General features: G+C 42.2%; 1 protein-coding gene across 3 annotated transcripts; it reads right to left on the reverse strand.

The window, feature by feature from the left end:
* Positions 1-502: 502 nt before the first annotated feature.
* smpd4 (sphingomyelin phosphodiesterase 4) lies at positions 503-15,001 on the reverse strand. 3 transcript variants are annotated; one of them, XM_083972037.1, is made up of 20 exons: positions 14,898-15,001; positions 14,428-14,527; positions 13,776-13,862; positions 12,340-12,476; positions 11,629-11,704; positions 11,239-11,347; positions 10,832-10,884; positions 10,596-10,747; positions 10,324-10,456; positions 10,051-10,122; positions 6,399-6,488; positions 4,705-4,859; positions 4,514-4,604; positions 3,699-3,796; positions 3,423-3,586; positions 2,807-3,012; positions 2,479-2,709; positions 1,932-2,063; positions 1,713-1,841; positions 503-1,633 (listed from the first exon to the last, which is right to left on the reverse strand). In XM_083972037.1, the coding sequence occupies exons 2-20, from the start codon at positions 14,464-14,466 to the stop codon at positions 1,313-1,315; spliced, it is 2,475 nt and encodes an 824-aa protein (XP_083828163.1). In that variant the 5' UTR covers positions 14,467-14,527; positions 14,898-15,001; the 3' UTR covers positions 503-1,312. The 3 variants fall into 3 exon arrangements, with proteins under 3 accessions (XP_083828163.1, XP_083828162.1, XP_083828164.1); XM_083972036.1 differs by having other exon boundaries at positions 6,351-6,488; XM_083972038.1 differs by lacking the exon at positions 6,399-6,488.
* Between the last annotated feature and the right edge of the window lie 1,515 nt (positions 15,002-16,516).

Below are 16,516 nucleotides of genomic sequence, written 5' to 3' on the forward strand. Positions count from 1 at the left end.
TACTTTATCTTTCATACTTTTTCTCTAGTCTTTGTGAGAAGTTTGGAGGGGAAACGTCTCTTGGTTGAACTTCTACCAGCACACACAACTCACAAACATCTGTGAAACACAACTGCAATATTAAACATTGTGTTTTTTTTTCATCTGAAGAAGAAACCAGTATTTTAAGGCTTAAAGTGCAAGGTATTTCTCTGAAATGAGGGGCAAAAGGGGTGGAATAGAACATAAAGTATCTTAAAATGGAAACCCATAAAGTACTGTACAATGAGGTACAGTACTTTCATACATTAACTACATTACACAATTTAGTGTTGCTTTGTATAGTTCATAATTTCACTGTCTGAACTCTGACATTTGAAAAAAGTTCACAACTCTCTGCAATAATGAATGAAAAGTGTGTGATTTACCTAACCCACCTTATGGTTGGGTTATTAGCATATAAGGTTGGCACATTACTCATGAATGAATATTAATCAATCAGGCCACAAAAGTACAAACGAGTGCAAATACTTTATTGAGCCTGTTGGACAGAAATGCGTTCTGCTGTCAGTCACTGAGAAAAAATACTAAGTTTAATCAATCAGAGCACTTTGAATGTTTTGAACTGCACTTGCTTCCAGAAGCTTGTTAAAAAAAAACTAACTGTGAACAAACAGCAGCAACACTCGGTATTTACAATGATTCCATATATGAAGCACATTAAAAGTAAAGCAGTCGTATCCAAAAGAGCTGCCAGTCCATCTCCACTCTGCTGCCAACGGGATGCCAACACACCCCAACTCCCCCCATTTGAAAATTCAAAGCCCTTTTCTACGTTTAGAAATGCAGATGATACGACCTTAAGTGACCTCACTGGCAGGATACACACCGTTATATCCCTTCATAGGGATCAATAAACAGCTGCAACAATCATCTGATAAATTAATTAGTCAACTGAAAGAAACTTTATTGGCAAATGATTATTTTGTGTCCTGTCCTGTTTAAGTTACTTTAATGTGAACTTGCTGCTTTATTTTAAAGTGAGTTTCTGTTGTCCATGTTTGATGACATCACCTTTGGCGATAAGAAAGAGTAATAGGCATTTTGAACTATTTCTGATGTCACACAGGCCGAATGATTCATCATTTAAGTAAGTAATCATTAGCGGGTCTTGATTAATACATTTCTACATTATTTATTACGTAATGCAGGGAACCACTGAACCTGTTCTTCTTCCTGTTCTAGTATTCACATGTATTATTTCATCAAAAACTTTAAGGCTGAATTGATCAAATTCATCAGGTTTTTTCAGATGTGTAGGCCCTCAGCTCAGCTAGTGTGTTTTCAGTTTGTCTCCAAATAACGTCATCACAAGTCCGTAGAGGAAGCCGCCTGCGAGGATGACCAGAGTGCTGGACACGGGGCCGAAGGACAAAAGGGCTCCAAACACGTAGAAGAGCAGCAGCAGCAGAATCGTCCTGTAGCTGGCCAGAGGGCGCAGGCTCAGCCGAGGCTGCCGGGTCCTCTCCAGTCCTCGCCGTGACATGGGACTGTGCTTCAGCTTCGTGCTGACATCTGGATCTGTAAGGTAGCGACGGCTGAGGCGACCCAGGAAGTCTGGCCGAGAGCAGAGTGCGTTCATGTGCACTCCGAACTGTGGAAGATAAAAATATACAAATTGTAGACCAAGTGAAACTAGTTAAAACGAACACAGCTGTGATGACGCCACTCACCCTCTCATTAACCAGCGAGGAGATCCTGTAGAAGAGCCTGACCAGCAGGGCGTTCTCATAGCTTCTAATGGGCTGGAGCTCAGGGTCTCCTTGATACTGGACGTCAAACCTGCGCAGTCCATTAATGATCTGCTCACACACACACACACAGTTTCAGGGCGTTAGTGTATGGCCGCCGCCTCCTTCCTCATACTGTATGCAGTCACATGAAACACTGACCTGCCTCCTGCCCAGGTCGGTCAGGATGAGTCCGCTCTCCCCTTGTATGCAGTCGGGCAGCTGCTTGCAGTTGCCGTCATCCTGGGAAGAGCCCAGGTTTGACATGAGCTGAGTAAGCTGGCCCTGGGTCAGCTACAAGACAAAAAGACATGAAGTTAAACAACAATCAACAATGAGTCAGTGAAATGATCTAATCTTGTACTGGATGTAACATTATTTTTTGCATGTTTTTGTTAACAAACCAAAGTGGAAGGGTCGAGATGAAGTCAGACAATCGCCTTATTAGTAAGAATTCACAAATGTCGACCTCATGGTGACACTAGAGGAGAAGTTGGAGGATCACTAAGGTAGGAGGATCTTTAAAGTCAAATCTTACCAACCATGAACCTCTCTAGCAAATTTGACAACAATTCATCAAATAGTCGTTGAGATATTTTAGACAGAGATCATCGACAGTGCATCAGATTCAAATATCTATAAAAATCTAATGCTTGTGAGGGAATAAAACGGGGGAAAAAAGCCTTAGCCACAGTCAAACTCATCTGACCTTGAAGATTTGACACAGGTTCTCCAGAGCTCGGTCCAGAAACTCGTGGGTCTTTTTCAGACACTCGCCGCTCTCCTCTGGCTCGGCCCCAGCGAAGGTGTTGTTGAGGTCGGAGGAGCCGAGGCCAAACCAGGACAGGAAGGAGGTGTTGGCTGCCACCTCGTTGGAGTGGTCCGATATCCTCTTGGCCGTCTGTCTGGCCTGCGCTATGATCTGGATCAACTTCATCACCTGTAGAGGACAGAAAGACACAATATTCAGGTATTTCCGGTCTGAACTTGGCTCAGTGTATTTGCTGCTGAACAGAACAACGATGAGCTAGACTCACTGCGCCTCTGAGCTCCGTGCCGAACATCTGCTTGTACTGGCAGTCCTGTCCTTCCAGGGCGTAGACGTGGCTCTTCACCCTGAACACCATGTCCGTCACCACCTTCTGCCTCGACGACAGGTAGCTGCCTCCTTGGCTCGGTGTCAGGTAGCCACGGGGCTGACGATGGTGGAGGACGTGCTCCGGCTCCAGAAACAACTGCTCACCTGTGGAGAGATGCAACTGGATTAGTGTTTGTTTGTTTAGGAAGCCCAGCAGCAACAGTTTTTTTTATTATTAAAAAGAAACCTGTAGTCTTATGGTACGGTGGTATGGTCATGGTCTATGACAACAACTGGGTAGTTTAGTTTTGGTTGTTTCAATTAAAATGGCTGCATTTTCCGTTCGGGCTGCCGTACAAACATGGCAGAGCAAGATGGCGACGCTCTCTAATGCTATATGCTATATGTATATATAAAAGAATAATTATAAGGCTACGAAAACTAAACAAATTTTTATTTTATAGCGATTATACACTTGTACTAATATATTCATGGGTAGCATTTTGCCAATAAATCTTTATTCATTTATTTATTTATCAATTATTACACACTGGACCTTTAAGTCGCTTCCTCACCTTTCTGGATCATGTCTGCGAGGTTGGGCTGGGAGAAGACTTTGGCCACCCTGAAGACCATCAGTGCGTTTTTGACGTTGACCAGGTCTGTTCTCACTGCTCTGTTCAAAAACACCTGGAACAGCTTTGTGTACATGAGCAGGTTCTCCTGAACAAACGGCTCCCTGCAGATGTGACAGAATCAAACTTACTTCAACATCGCTCACTGACTGAGAACGCTTCATTGTTTGCAGGAGATGTGGGTCCATGTGCAATAAAAGAAGTCGTAACACTCACCATTTCTCTGGTACGGTTCTGTTTTGGTCGGGCTGAGGATTGGTCTTCTCCCCTGTGTATCTCCATGGCTGGATATAGCTCAACCATGTCTCTAACACCTGAACACACAGAGGAATCACTCAACAGACTGAACCCTGTTTCTTAACAGCTTTTGACACCATATACTGTAATAGCTATAGCTATAAAAATACAGGGTGGTAGGTCAAAATTATTTGCTGGAGACCTCTGAGGAAACAAAACGTGTGTTGGACCAGGAACCTCGACAGTTAAAAAAAGGTGAATTGCTGCCAAAATATCATGAATTAGAATGGGAGATAACAAGCTGAACCTCATGTGGATCGTCTGGCTGGAAGTGTATTAGTAGATATTTTATCACACCTGCGCAGAGATGTCAGCATTCAGGCTTTACCTGCATCTGGAGTATATGTGGTGGCTCCCACAAAGCCAATCATTTGTCATTTGTTTCAATCACATTTGGGACAAACATCATATGTGCAAAATCTACAAGCATTACAACTAAATACCATTTGGAAAAAAATGTCCCAAAGCAGACAGGCCCTCTATAGAAGACATGTATGACATTATTTATCATCATTTTCTCCATTAAGCTTTAACAATCTGGACATTTGGAAGGAAAACGTCTACCCTGAAACACCCTTATTTTTGTAGTCTATTATAATCATTTTGTTATGTTGTTAAAAAAGAAGAGTAAAAGAAAAAGCAGACAGATCATTCTGTAAAGGGAATAAACGATGGATACTGTGTGTACTGTTGCTGTCAAAAATAAATATGGAGGAGGAGTGAGTCAGACCTACCGCTCTGAAAGAGGCGTCCAGAGGCCAGTGACTGAAGCAGTGCTGAAGAAACAGGTAGAGTTTCTGCTGAACGAAACGCTGCACCACCACTCTGCAGGGAAGAGGGAAACCAAACAGTGTTTGTTGATCAGTTCCCTCCATGTGTGAACATTGAGAGAGATTTGTAGCATGTGTTGATGTGAGTGTGGGACCTCTTGAACTCCTCCAGGGGGCTGGTGTGAGTGTGTGAGTGAGCCGAGGGCGAGGACGACAGCTGCTCGGGCTTCAGGCTGTTGGAGAAGGCGTGCAGATGTTTCACCAGGAGACGCACCACCAGCACGTGCTCCTCTGTCGGGGTGAACGGCTCCTGGAAAGACGACCGGTCATACAAAGTGCTCCACCTCTTCCCACCCCTTCCCCTCCAAAACATGTCAGCCACCCTTTCAAAAAGCAGCCAATCATAATGCAACCCCAGTCCAAAAGCAGCCAAACATCAGAGCTCCTAGTGATAGAGTATGGAGGTCCAACACCAAGTTTTCTACTCACCCTGAACTGATGAGGATGAGTAAGTGTGTTTGTACTGTTTTGTACAATTGATGTGTAGGCCCACTTCCCATCACACCCCTCAAGAGGGTATGGCCGACACGTTGGCAAGCATTGCTCTATTCTCTCTTTGTTTAACTATACAATTTAATCCTAACCATTTGCACAGAAGGATTATTTGGCAGACAGTCACTTCCAAAAAATACCAAAGCCAAAACCAGTTTAGACTAACAAGTGTTGCAGGATTTGACAAATGAGCATCTGGCATTTTAGCATAATGCAGGTTTTAAAACTTTAAAATTCATTTTGAGACTGCTGCTTTACCACATCTGGGCTCTGTTAAAATCTAAGATTGAAATGAATTAAATTTAAATAAAAGACACGGTGGGAAACAGTAGGACAGGTGGGACCTCGATGCTCTATTACCTGTCTATAGCAAAGCTACTTCAAACATTATCAAACATTGTCTGGATAACAACAGCAAACAATTATAATAAGTCCTGTATGTGAATTCAGGTCATTTGACTGTGAAGTGATTTGAATGACTGGCATGTAAAATAAAGATTGATGATTCAAAACGTAGTAGTTTCTTTTGCTTTGGAAAGAGCAACATAAAGAAGAAACATTAATCACCCACGTGAACACGCAGATCAACAGAGCACACCGCACATAGTGTCAGAAACATGCCTTTAAAAACAAATGGCAACAAACAAAAGCACAAAGCAACCGGTAAAAATCTGCTCAGAGATTCAAAGCTTCATTCTAGGATTATATCTCCAGTCAAGGTTACTTCTCCATTCAAATCCACAGGTTACACACTCAAAGATTTTCTTTTTCTTCATAGACAACTGGCCTCATAACATATTCAACTTTCTCAAATTGTGGGTTTAGCAACAAACATTGCTGCTTGTGGATTTCAATCACCTGATATGAAATAAAACACATTAAAAAAAAAAGAACAAAACATTTAGCTAAGTTTATAAAAAAAAAACTAAAACTAAAACAAATAGGGAACTTGTGCCATTTTAAAGGTCTGTTTTGTCTTACTGTTTGAGTTTTGGGTGACAATAAATTTCACAACACAAATCACCAACCACTTTCACATTTTTCTAGCTGTTTATTTTTTCTTAGTAAAAGCTAAAACACTCTGCTGACGGCTGATTGTGCAGAAGCAGGATGAAGCATGCAAACTATTGGGCTGCAGCGAAGGTCTGTGAGCATCAGGTTGGTGATTGGAGGGACAACGTGTCACCGTGTTTACCAATAAACGTGAGAGAAGTAGCCTTGACTGTGACCTTAACTGAGTGAGGTTTACCTCCAGGAGGCCCCAGAGGGGCGGGGGTGAATGAAAAGGTAAAAGTACTTGGTAGGTGTGGAGGGTCCCAGAGCCTGGTGGGGCGTGGGGTTGGCACGGCATGCTGGACATACTGAGGCGGTACTGCAGCAGCGCCAGCTGTTCACCCGTAACCACCAGGGGGGAGAGGAAGATGAGGAAGAGCAAGGACAAAGACAAAGGGTGGAAAAGGAGCAACAGTGAAGAGAGAGGAAGGGGAGAAGTGACAATAAGGGAGGGTGAGGAGGAGGAGGAGGAGGAAAGGGGAAAGAAAAGGTGGCAGGAGGAAGGTAAACATGAGAAAAGGAGAAAAGGAAAAGTGCAACCAGACAGAAACAATTGGCCAAAAACATTCAGGAGGAAAAGGGCAGAAAACAGGAGAGGAGACAAACAAAAATAAAATATTGACTGTGGAAACAACGATATAATTGCTGGGATGATGCACAGGCTTTTGCACACTGGACACAGAGGAATACATGGCCAGAGGGACGGGAATCATTTCATACAAGATCAAACTAACACATTTTGGTTGTAATGTTCATTTGCATCACGTTAAAGGGGACATATTATGGAAATATCACTTTTTGAAGGCTCATTAACATTTATTTGGGTGTTTCTCTTCCGGCCCCCAAGATGTGAGAATTGACAAAAAAAAATCTGTAATTTGCAGACTTCCTGGGTTGAAAACCACATGGTTTTATGAGCTGTTCCATCAGTTGTCTTCCAGTGATGTAACTAGGACTCGAATTTGCATAATACCACCCCTACCAGGGACCGGTAAAGGGGCGGGGAGGGGCAAGCAGTGGTTCATTTGCATTTAAAGGGACAGGCACTGAACCCACCTGTTCTGAACAGGGCTGTTTTGAGAGGATGAAAAGAGCTGAGATGTTTGATCCTTGGGGTATTTTGACCAAGGCATGGCACAGACATGTCTTTAAGACACCTGGGAACTATTTTAATGTGTAGAAAGGGGGCATAATATGTCTCCTTTAAATGTGCTGAGTGTTCAATTTTGACCAGGACGAGCACATCCACACGTCTTCACCGTGTCTCCAGATCTAAATAGAATCTGGTAACTGGCTTGAATGATTCCCATCCCTGATGTTTAACATCCTCAGAAGAGTGAACACACAACTGAAGATTTTGTTTTTGCTCCTCCATCAACAGTGTAATATACGGAATTATTTTTCTTCTGTTGTCTGGTAAAACTATTTATACCAGACAAATTACGTTTTGAATGTAAATTAGAGTTGATGACATCCAACAGTGGGACAGTTTTGTTAAATCTTGACTTTGTCTCTCACAAAGAGTTCAAAGCTTAAATCAATTTAGCCAAAATCCTGCAGCTCCAGCTCACTCTCCCTCAGGATGAACACATGACACAAACACAATGACCCAGCACAGTGGTTAATATGTTTTAAACAAAACTCAGCCTTGATGATGCAGACCAGACGTGACAATGTTACACAGAGTTAAATGACTAAGTCTTAGGTTTCTGTGCAGCTTTATGGAGCAATAACAGAGGAAGTGGACACAGTCGACTTCAAATATGCTGATATGACATTATCACAGGGGGAGTTTTATTGTATTTTATTTGTCAGGCATAATTGATGCTGCCACTAAACAGGAGCTCAAAGGTTTTGTTTGTCAAATGCTGAGGTTTAATGTACAGTAAACAAAGCAGTGAAATAAGGGTTGTAATGATTTGCAGGACAGGCTGCACAAACCTGCAAATAAATATATACAAATTCTAATATTATGAAAAATATCACATACGGCGGGTTAGGGTTAGGGTTAGTCTTTTTAGACTTTTTAGTCTTTACTTAAACACATTTCTTTCGTTTAGCTTATCCTGATTTTATCTGACTAACTGATTTCCTCTGTTTTATCTGTTTGCTTCTACCCAGCCCTGGAAAGTTTACTGTATTCTGTCTTCCTGTTTTAACTGTCTGTGTAAACTCTTTCTTGTTTTAACTGTGATCCTCATTTTTCTCTGTTAAGCACTTTGTTACTTTCGTTAGATAAGTGCTCTATAAATAAAGTTTATTATTATGATTATTAATATTGGCCTGAGTCTGAATGGAGGATTTACCATCACTCCTTCCTCTGGCTTACTATGTTATAATACTTTACAGACCAGAGAAAATAGTATTAACAGTGGTACAATAATAGTATTATGGTAACTGTTACCTGCATACATACTGAGTGAACAGTGTGGTTTGGAAAGTAAATCAGAATATTCTGCATCCTTGTATCAAATTAACCAAGTAATCAACACAAGTGAGGGTCAGAGCTCTCAGTATAAACAAGGTCTCATCCTACATGTTGCACAAGTAAAGGGAGTAAACCAGCATAAAGTCTCACTGTGATGCTTTTCATGAGTGGGAATCCAAATAAACATAGATCAATACTTCATTCAGACAGGAACCTGAATGTTTTCATTGTAGGTGTAGAAAAATATCAGCAGTGCTACTCTAACACTGGAGACTATAACGACAGACTCATTATTTCCTTTCATGGATAGTTGTAGCTTGACAAACAAACTTTGGACAAACTGGGGCCCTGACGAGACATTGATGTGGTTTATATCAACTTTGATTTTATTGAATCTTTGTTAAGTCACTAAACATATAAATCAATAATGTCTGCAGCCTAGGTGTTGATTGATTCTTACTGAAGTCGAGTTATTCTCTTGCTTCAAATTGAAAAATGTAAGTCTCATTTTAGTTTGGCTCCTTGAGATAAAATCAAACAATTCAGACTGTAGTGAATATTTGCTCATGTTTTGATGATCTGAGTAGTGAGGATCTGATTATTTACTGTGAACCCTCTGCAGAGTCTCCAAAAAGCTTCACCACATTGTGACTTTACGTTGATGTCCCACATGTAACCACACACAGAACATACCAATGAGACAGTGTGACATGCAGCATGCAGAAGGTGTGAAAGCAAAAGCACTAATACCGAGAGGGCACACATGCCAAGTCACCTAATGCAACAGTTTGATTCTGCAGCTACTCATACGCTAGAAATGGTAAAAGGGATTTAAAGATGTACTTCAAATAAAACCCAGAGAATCAGATGTTTTCAAAGTCAGAACACGAGCTTTTGACGTGGATTCACACTGCAAGGAGCTCAAAACTCCATTTATCTTCAGTTTCTTTGTTCATCTGCAAAACTAATTTACTAGGAGCTTTAAACAGCTGCTCATCAGCAGGAGATCACATGCTGTTGTTAAATATGCGTAGGAATGTGTAGGAAACAGAAATGAGCCTGCTTGCAGTGTGAATGCAGAGAGTTGTGGGTGAAGTTGTCCTTCAGTCATGATGAACAAAACAAAACCCCTTTTCTCTAAATCTCAGTTCATGGACAACTTCACCCCAGCCTGCTCAGGGTGTGTCGGGTGTTGTCCAGCCACATTGGCCGTTGTATCTGAAAACTCAGCCCATGCACAGATTTGTAAAAACGCAGTTCAGGTGCCTGGGTGGCGTCCAGCACAGGGCTGGCTGGCGAGCATCCGCCTCTCCCACCCTGGGCTTACTCCAAGACGGGACAGAGGTGGTGGAGACGTGAGGGAGGATTGTGGTCAGCCAGTCAACAGCCAGTTGTGCGATGCTGCAGTGCAAAGGAGAGAGAGGAAGGGCAGGGGGAGGGGCTGGGGACATGATCTCTGTTCTCCTACCTTCACCTGGGGAGACTGCAGCTTCTGGTACATGTCCAGGGAGTAGTGGTGGAGCCAGATCTCCACAAACATCTGAGAAGAACAAATCAACACATGATTGTGTTTCTTCTAACTCTAGAATATAAACTATTTCAATTCAATTCAAAAGTACTTTATTTTCAGTCTCGTACAAACAAAACCCACAGTTACACGATCAATACATAAATAAAATTACAAACTGCGAGAACCACACACTGGGACTCAGAGCAGCCCACTGGTTGGCTTCAGCCTCACCTGTAAAAGTGTTTCAGACCTCCAGATCTCCTGAGCTGCGGGGTCGGCGTTAACCGAGGGCTGATGGAAGATGTGATGTTTCAGGAGACTGGGGCTGTGGACGCCGTAACCAGCAAAGGGAACACTGGAGGATCTGTTGGATTTAATGCATCACCAAGACAAAATGAGCTTTGTTGATGATGTGCTGTGTCGGTCGGGTCTGGTTTGTTTAAATGCAGAAGATAATGATGATCCGGTGATCAGATACATTAAACCTCTCTTGGTTTAAATACCTGGGTGAAGGTGCAGTGACGGAGCCTCTGGAGTCAGAGAAAGGAGATGGAGGCACGCTCCCTTCACTGGGGAGGAAATACTTAAGGTAAGTGTCCACCAGCACAAAGTAGGCGCTGTCTGTGGAGCTTCCATTTTGGCCTTGGGGGTAGTTCTGAAAACAGACGCTCCTGTTTAGTTTTGCCTGTGAGGATACAAGTGTGGTCATTTCTAACAATTTTTTTTTTAGCAAACTCACCTTTGGTGTGATGAGACAGTAGGCAAAGTTAAACATGAAGAATTCAAATGGATCTGCAGAGCGTTAAGGAGTAATTTCACTGTCCATTTCTTCCCTGTCGTCCTCTCACAATGTCTCACACTCAGAAAAGTCACAACCTGTAGCTGAAACTTGGTCAATTAATTGATTAGTTGATTGCCACATAAATATCTGCATTTTGAAAACTGATGAGTCACTTCAGTCACTGATCATGATAATGCTCTCTGATGCTGACCATAAACATTACTTGAAGCTCATAAAGTGAAAAATGAAACTTGCTGACACACATTCGAAATGAACACTGAACTGAGTTGTTCATTCATTGGCTGGTTATCACAATTAGCCTGCAGCAAACTCAGGAATATCAATGTCTGTGCTGTGGAGGATACTGAGGGCGAGGTTCAGGGTCAGCAGGCCGGACAGGGGGAACTGCAGCTTGTTGTGGAAGAGTGGGCAGTCTGGGAGAACTCCCTCCTGGATGCAGGCCTTCACAGGACCCTTCAACACACACACACAGATAAACAATGAGATGAGCTGACAAGTAAAAACACAGTATAAACCTGAGCTGCTACAGAAACAAGTGCAAGATTTGGAAATATTTTCTGCTCCATGATTAAAACCTGTTATACTCGCACAAGTGTGTACAAGTACAGATTTTTCTTTCTCTCTTCCCTCTCTTTTTTCTAGACTTATATCCAGAAGACTTGATAAACATATTTAGATTACAGTTTTCATTGATGATGAGTAAATGAGACAATGAGGGAGACAAATGTTCTTACCGGGAGATAATTGACAGGTATTTCATACTTGTACTCCTCTGCTTGAAGCTTATACACGAGTTTCATCATTGGCCCACTGAAAAGAAAAAGAACAATGTCTTAATTGATTTATTAAAGCAGAAGTAAGCGATCCGGTCGTTTTGGCTAATGCTGCGTTCCAGGCAGGCTTTTGAAACCGTAAATTACAGCTTCAAGTCACGACTTTGTAGCGTTCCAGGCAACCCACTCGTGTTTTTCCGACCTGTTTTACCTGTGAAAGTCACTATAACGGCCACTCGTAACTTCCGACCCGTGAACTCGTACCAGATCGAACTGGTACCACTTCACAGGTTGGAAAAACACGAGTTACAGGTTGCCTTGAACGCACCATAACGTCTTTTCAGCTGATGGAGTTAGCAGCCCCCGCCCTCGTCATGGATCTATTGGTCCTCGTCCCTACGTCACCACATTCAGGAGCATCCCTTGGCTGCACACACAGCCCTTCATGCCGTTCTCTCTCCTCATTGGATAAAACTTGTAGGATACGAGAAAAGTTTTCTCCTCGGCTCAGAGCAGAGTGACTGAGAGACTCGTGTTTCGGTCCAAACACTCTATGTAAGTGATTGCTGTCGGAAGATATAACTATTTAAGACTTATATTAACACAAAAATATTGCTTACTTCTGCTTTAAACAGATACACAACAAACAAACAAACTGACTGAATGACCGACCTGGGGTTTAGAAACTCCATGACAATGTTGTATTCATTGTTTCTTGAGTGCAGCAGTCGCAGGTTCCAGCCTGCGATGATGCCGTCCAGGCTGCCGAACACAGTCTCCACCAGCCAGGGGAAAATCAAGTGAAGCTCCTGAAGAGAAGCACACACAGAGTAATGAGAAAAATGGCAAGTAGCATTACACTTATACACAACACACCGACTGAAACACTGACAATCAAGTTACAATGACAGCAGTCAGTACCTTGACTGTGGTTGTACAAGAGACAGCACGATGCATTGCAGAGCTACAGTGAAACAGTATGTAAACCTCAGCAGTGTAGGCAATGTAAATATTATTCAAATTACTGTAGGGACCAGATTAATCAAATCCCACTATGGAAACCTCTGACTTCCGGGTTGTACAGCACAGTACAATTAGAGATGAGTCCAGCTTTGTTTAGGTCCAGTTTTGCTCTTTGACACTAAGAGAGACTACAAAGACAAAAACTGCTGACATACACCAACATGTGCAAGATGAGTGAGGCAGCTGTTTACATGACTGACTGACTGATCACAACGGAGACATGTGGATTTCCTTCAAAGACAAAGCAACAACTACAGAACAAAAGTGGAGTGAGGGGGAATCCAACTTCCCTGCTTAGATATTCATCTTCTTCCAGTGTGTTTAGTTAAAAACTTGGACGACTGTTCTGACTCAGCTACTATTAGTCTTTGTCATATTCTATGAGCTAAACCAGGAAACAAGTTTTAAGCAGAGTGAACATGCAAAACAAAACAAAAAAGCCACACTCATCCTTTGTGCCACTCACAGAAACATCTACAGCACAGCAGCTGCTCTCATACAGGACCTCCACTGTCCTCTCTAACGTCTTCACATACACAGAAGAACAATTATCACTGTGCTATTTCTGTGCTTTCATACTTAAGACAAACATCAGTGGTTGTGTGCTAAGCGACGTCTGTATGCAATAGTTGTAGTTGCTATATCTGCAGCTCTTGTACCAGCATAGCTACTGTGTAACTACCACTTCCATCTTTTATCTTGGATAAATGTACACTGCTTTCAAATTCCAGTACAACGAAGATAAGAGAAAGTCAGTGTTCAAAGTGAAACTCAGCTGTCACAGCACAGCAGCTGTCTCCCCATACAAACACCAGGGAGCATGAAAGTGTGGATCAGCCCTGCCGTCCTCGTCCGGTTAACAGAGAAAACACTGGGTAAGACTGTGGTGTTTGTGTGTATTATACAAATCCAGTGACATTCCTCACCAGCTATTTTTAACCAAGATGTTCTTATAAAAAACTATGAGGAGACAAGAGCACCACTTCAGAACAACAACAGCTGTAATCTCTCTCTACTTGAAGTTAATTTTGTGATGTTTTGATGCAAACACAACACACAGGGGTGGAGGAGTAGTCAGTCCGTACCTTTGCAGGATAGTCATCAATGATCTTCACCAAATCTTGGCATCGCTGCAGGAGCGGTTTGGTGGTCGCATCTGCTTTCAAGTTGGCCTGGAGCAACATCATACACACATTTATCAAGCTGACATGATACCAAGTAATACAGAAGATCACATCAAGATAAACATTTTTGATGATATTAGATTTTCTGAAGTTTACACTTACAACACTTACACACAAGTTTATCACTTACAACTGAAACATAAAAACACACTTTCACTGGCATTTGCGCCTAAAAATAGATTTGAGTGAACACAAAGTGAGCCATAGTGTGACAGCAAAGATTACAAATATAAGACTGTGTTAAACACTTAAGAGCTTTCAACTTGTAAAGACAAAGTTTTATACATTTTTGTATGTTTAGATTAGGCTTTTTTCTTTCTTTTTTTTAGCCGCAAGCATTACAAGGTGTACCTAGGAAAAAACTGTGGCGAAGTCCTATTTAGGGACTGGACTGTGTCGATATTTGCTGCCGTATTTCTCAGAAGGAGATCAAACACAATCATTATATTGATTATATGATTATATGACAGAGAAGACTTCAGCTGTCATTAGTTGTATCAATTCTCCAAAAGAAAACGTAAACAAACACAAATGTAAAGAGAGAGAGACTCACCAGTAGGAAACTGGGCTGTTGTAACGTTTGAGCAGCCATGTAGGACCATCAAGTTTATTTCCTCCAGTGCTCAGTCCTCTTGGATCCTACCTGTCGGTGCCTGTCACACACAAAAACTTTATTGGTAAGTTCCTTTGTCAGCCTCCTCAGCAGAAAACAAACGCGCTCATCACTTAAAACGAGTGGATGCTGTGAAAACAGGATGATAATTGTGAGTGCTGCCTGGTAATCCGACTACAATGTCTCCCATTGAGTGGAAAACTCAGCAGCAGAGGCTCAGTCAATGAGCCGTGCAGGTCGGCATGAGCGGGCTAGCTGAAGCTCATGCCGGCTAACTAACGGAGCTAACGTTAGCACAGAGCCGGGCTGACAGCTACAACAACAGCCGTGAAGCCCCGTCACCGTCCCCGACAAACACGAGCTACAGACACGGACTAAACCTTCACGCCATCGTGTGAACACCTCTTTACCTTCACTGCTGACGGATTATTCAAGTTTTCTGCTACTTTTCCCCATCAGCTGCGTTTCCATTAGTGTGGTTCAACGAGACTCACAGGCGCTGAGTGACTTCTCCTTCTACTACTTTCAAAACTGACCGGCGGTTGACAACGAGCTTGTTGCTACGTTACCGCCACCTGCAGGACGGCCGGAGTATGGCGCAGGAAAAACAGCAACTCAAACTTGTCTCGTTTTTGTCGTATGTCCTTGAGTTAGTAAACTGCGTAGCCTATGAAACCTTTGTCTTTTTTCTCTCTCTGAAGGTTAAAGGCTTCGTCTGTGATGTTTATGTAACCATTTCATTGCTATCTGTCTCATGTTATTGTCACATTTTAGGTGTTTTTAGTTTAACTTTATTTATAACACAATTTCACTCATTATAGTAAAATATATAGTTAAAGCAGATATCAGCTTCACGGCCGTTTCGGCTAATGCTGCGTTCAAGGCAGGCTTTTGAAACCGTAAGTTACAGCTTCAAGTCACAACTACGACTTGGTAGCGTTCCAGGTAACCCGTAGCTCGTGTTTTTACCATCCTGTTGTCTGTGAAAGTTCCCTATAACGGCCACTCGTAACTTCCGACCCGTGAACTCGTACCAGATCGAACTGGTATGACTTCACAGGAAGGAAAAACACAAAGTACGAGTTTCTTTGAACGCACCATGAGTTAGCAGCCCCCGCCCTTGTCAGGCATCAATTGGTCCTCGTGCTACGTCACCACATTCACGCGCATCCCTTGGCTGCACACACAGCCCTTCATGCCGTTCTCTCTCCTCATTGGATAACACTTGTATCCCACAAGGAAAATTTTCTCCTCGGGTTACAGCAGAGCAGAGTGACGGAGAGACTCGTGTTTAGGCTGAAATACTTCATGTAAGTGATTGCTGACGGAAAATAGGACTATTTAGGACTTATATTAACAAAAAACATTCCACTGATATCTGCTTTAAATTTATATATTAACTGTATTTCTTCCTTGTCATTTTCTTGTCTTCTGACTCTTAGGCTAAGTATTTAGGCTAAAGACAAACCAGCCTCACTAAGAAACAACTTCTACATGTGTGGCTCTAATTTTGTTTGAATCACATTATCTGAATTAGGCTATATTTGATTTTAGTAAAATGTCCACAAGCTAAAACTAAAAACTGGGTTGCAACAACAGTTCAGCCTAAAACTATTGGTTGTTTTCCCCCAGGGAGGTGTCCCTTGTGCTCTGTACGTGATGTTTATAAAATGCCACAGGATGCGACGACAATGCACATAACCTGGGAGGAACCAGGATGTACCCGTGGGGCCTCAGTGTGAGTTATTGCAGTCCTGATAATAGGAATAATATGTAGGCTACATTTGCTTCCATCTCTCCTACAGTATTTATTCAGAATGCACATAGATAGAGAAGAGACCCATGTGAATATGCTCTCTCTGATTTTACATCTTACATCTTAAACATTACATGATACAGATGACTTAACCGAGATAATGCTGAGTCATTCATGACTGCATTTAGCTAAGTCAGGTTTGATTTAAGTCTTAAAAAAGTCCAAGAATATGTGGCAGTGACATATTAATAATAGTTTCTAATAGGACAAACT

This window comes from Trachurus trachurus (genome assembly GCF_905171665.1).
Source record: "Trachurus trachurus genome assembly, chromosome: 5".
NCBI classification, from domain to species: domain Eukaryota; kingdom Metazoa; phylum Chordata; class Actinopteri; order Carangiformes; family Carangidae; genus Trachurus; species Trachurus trachurus.

Coding starts and splice junctions, on each gene's coding strand:
- smpd4 (XM_083972036.1), bottom strand. CDS start 14,466: ATGGCTGCTCAAACGTTACAACAGCCCAGTTTCCTACTG. Junction 12,477..13,775: donor TTGATGACTATCCTGCAAAG/GTACGGACTGAC, acceptor GCTTCTCTTCAG/GAGCTTCACTTGATTTTCCC. Junction 1,842..1,931: donor CCGACCTGGGCAGGAGGCAG/GTCAGTGTTTCA, acceptor GTGTGTGAGCAG/ATCATTAATGGACTGCGCAG.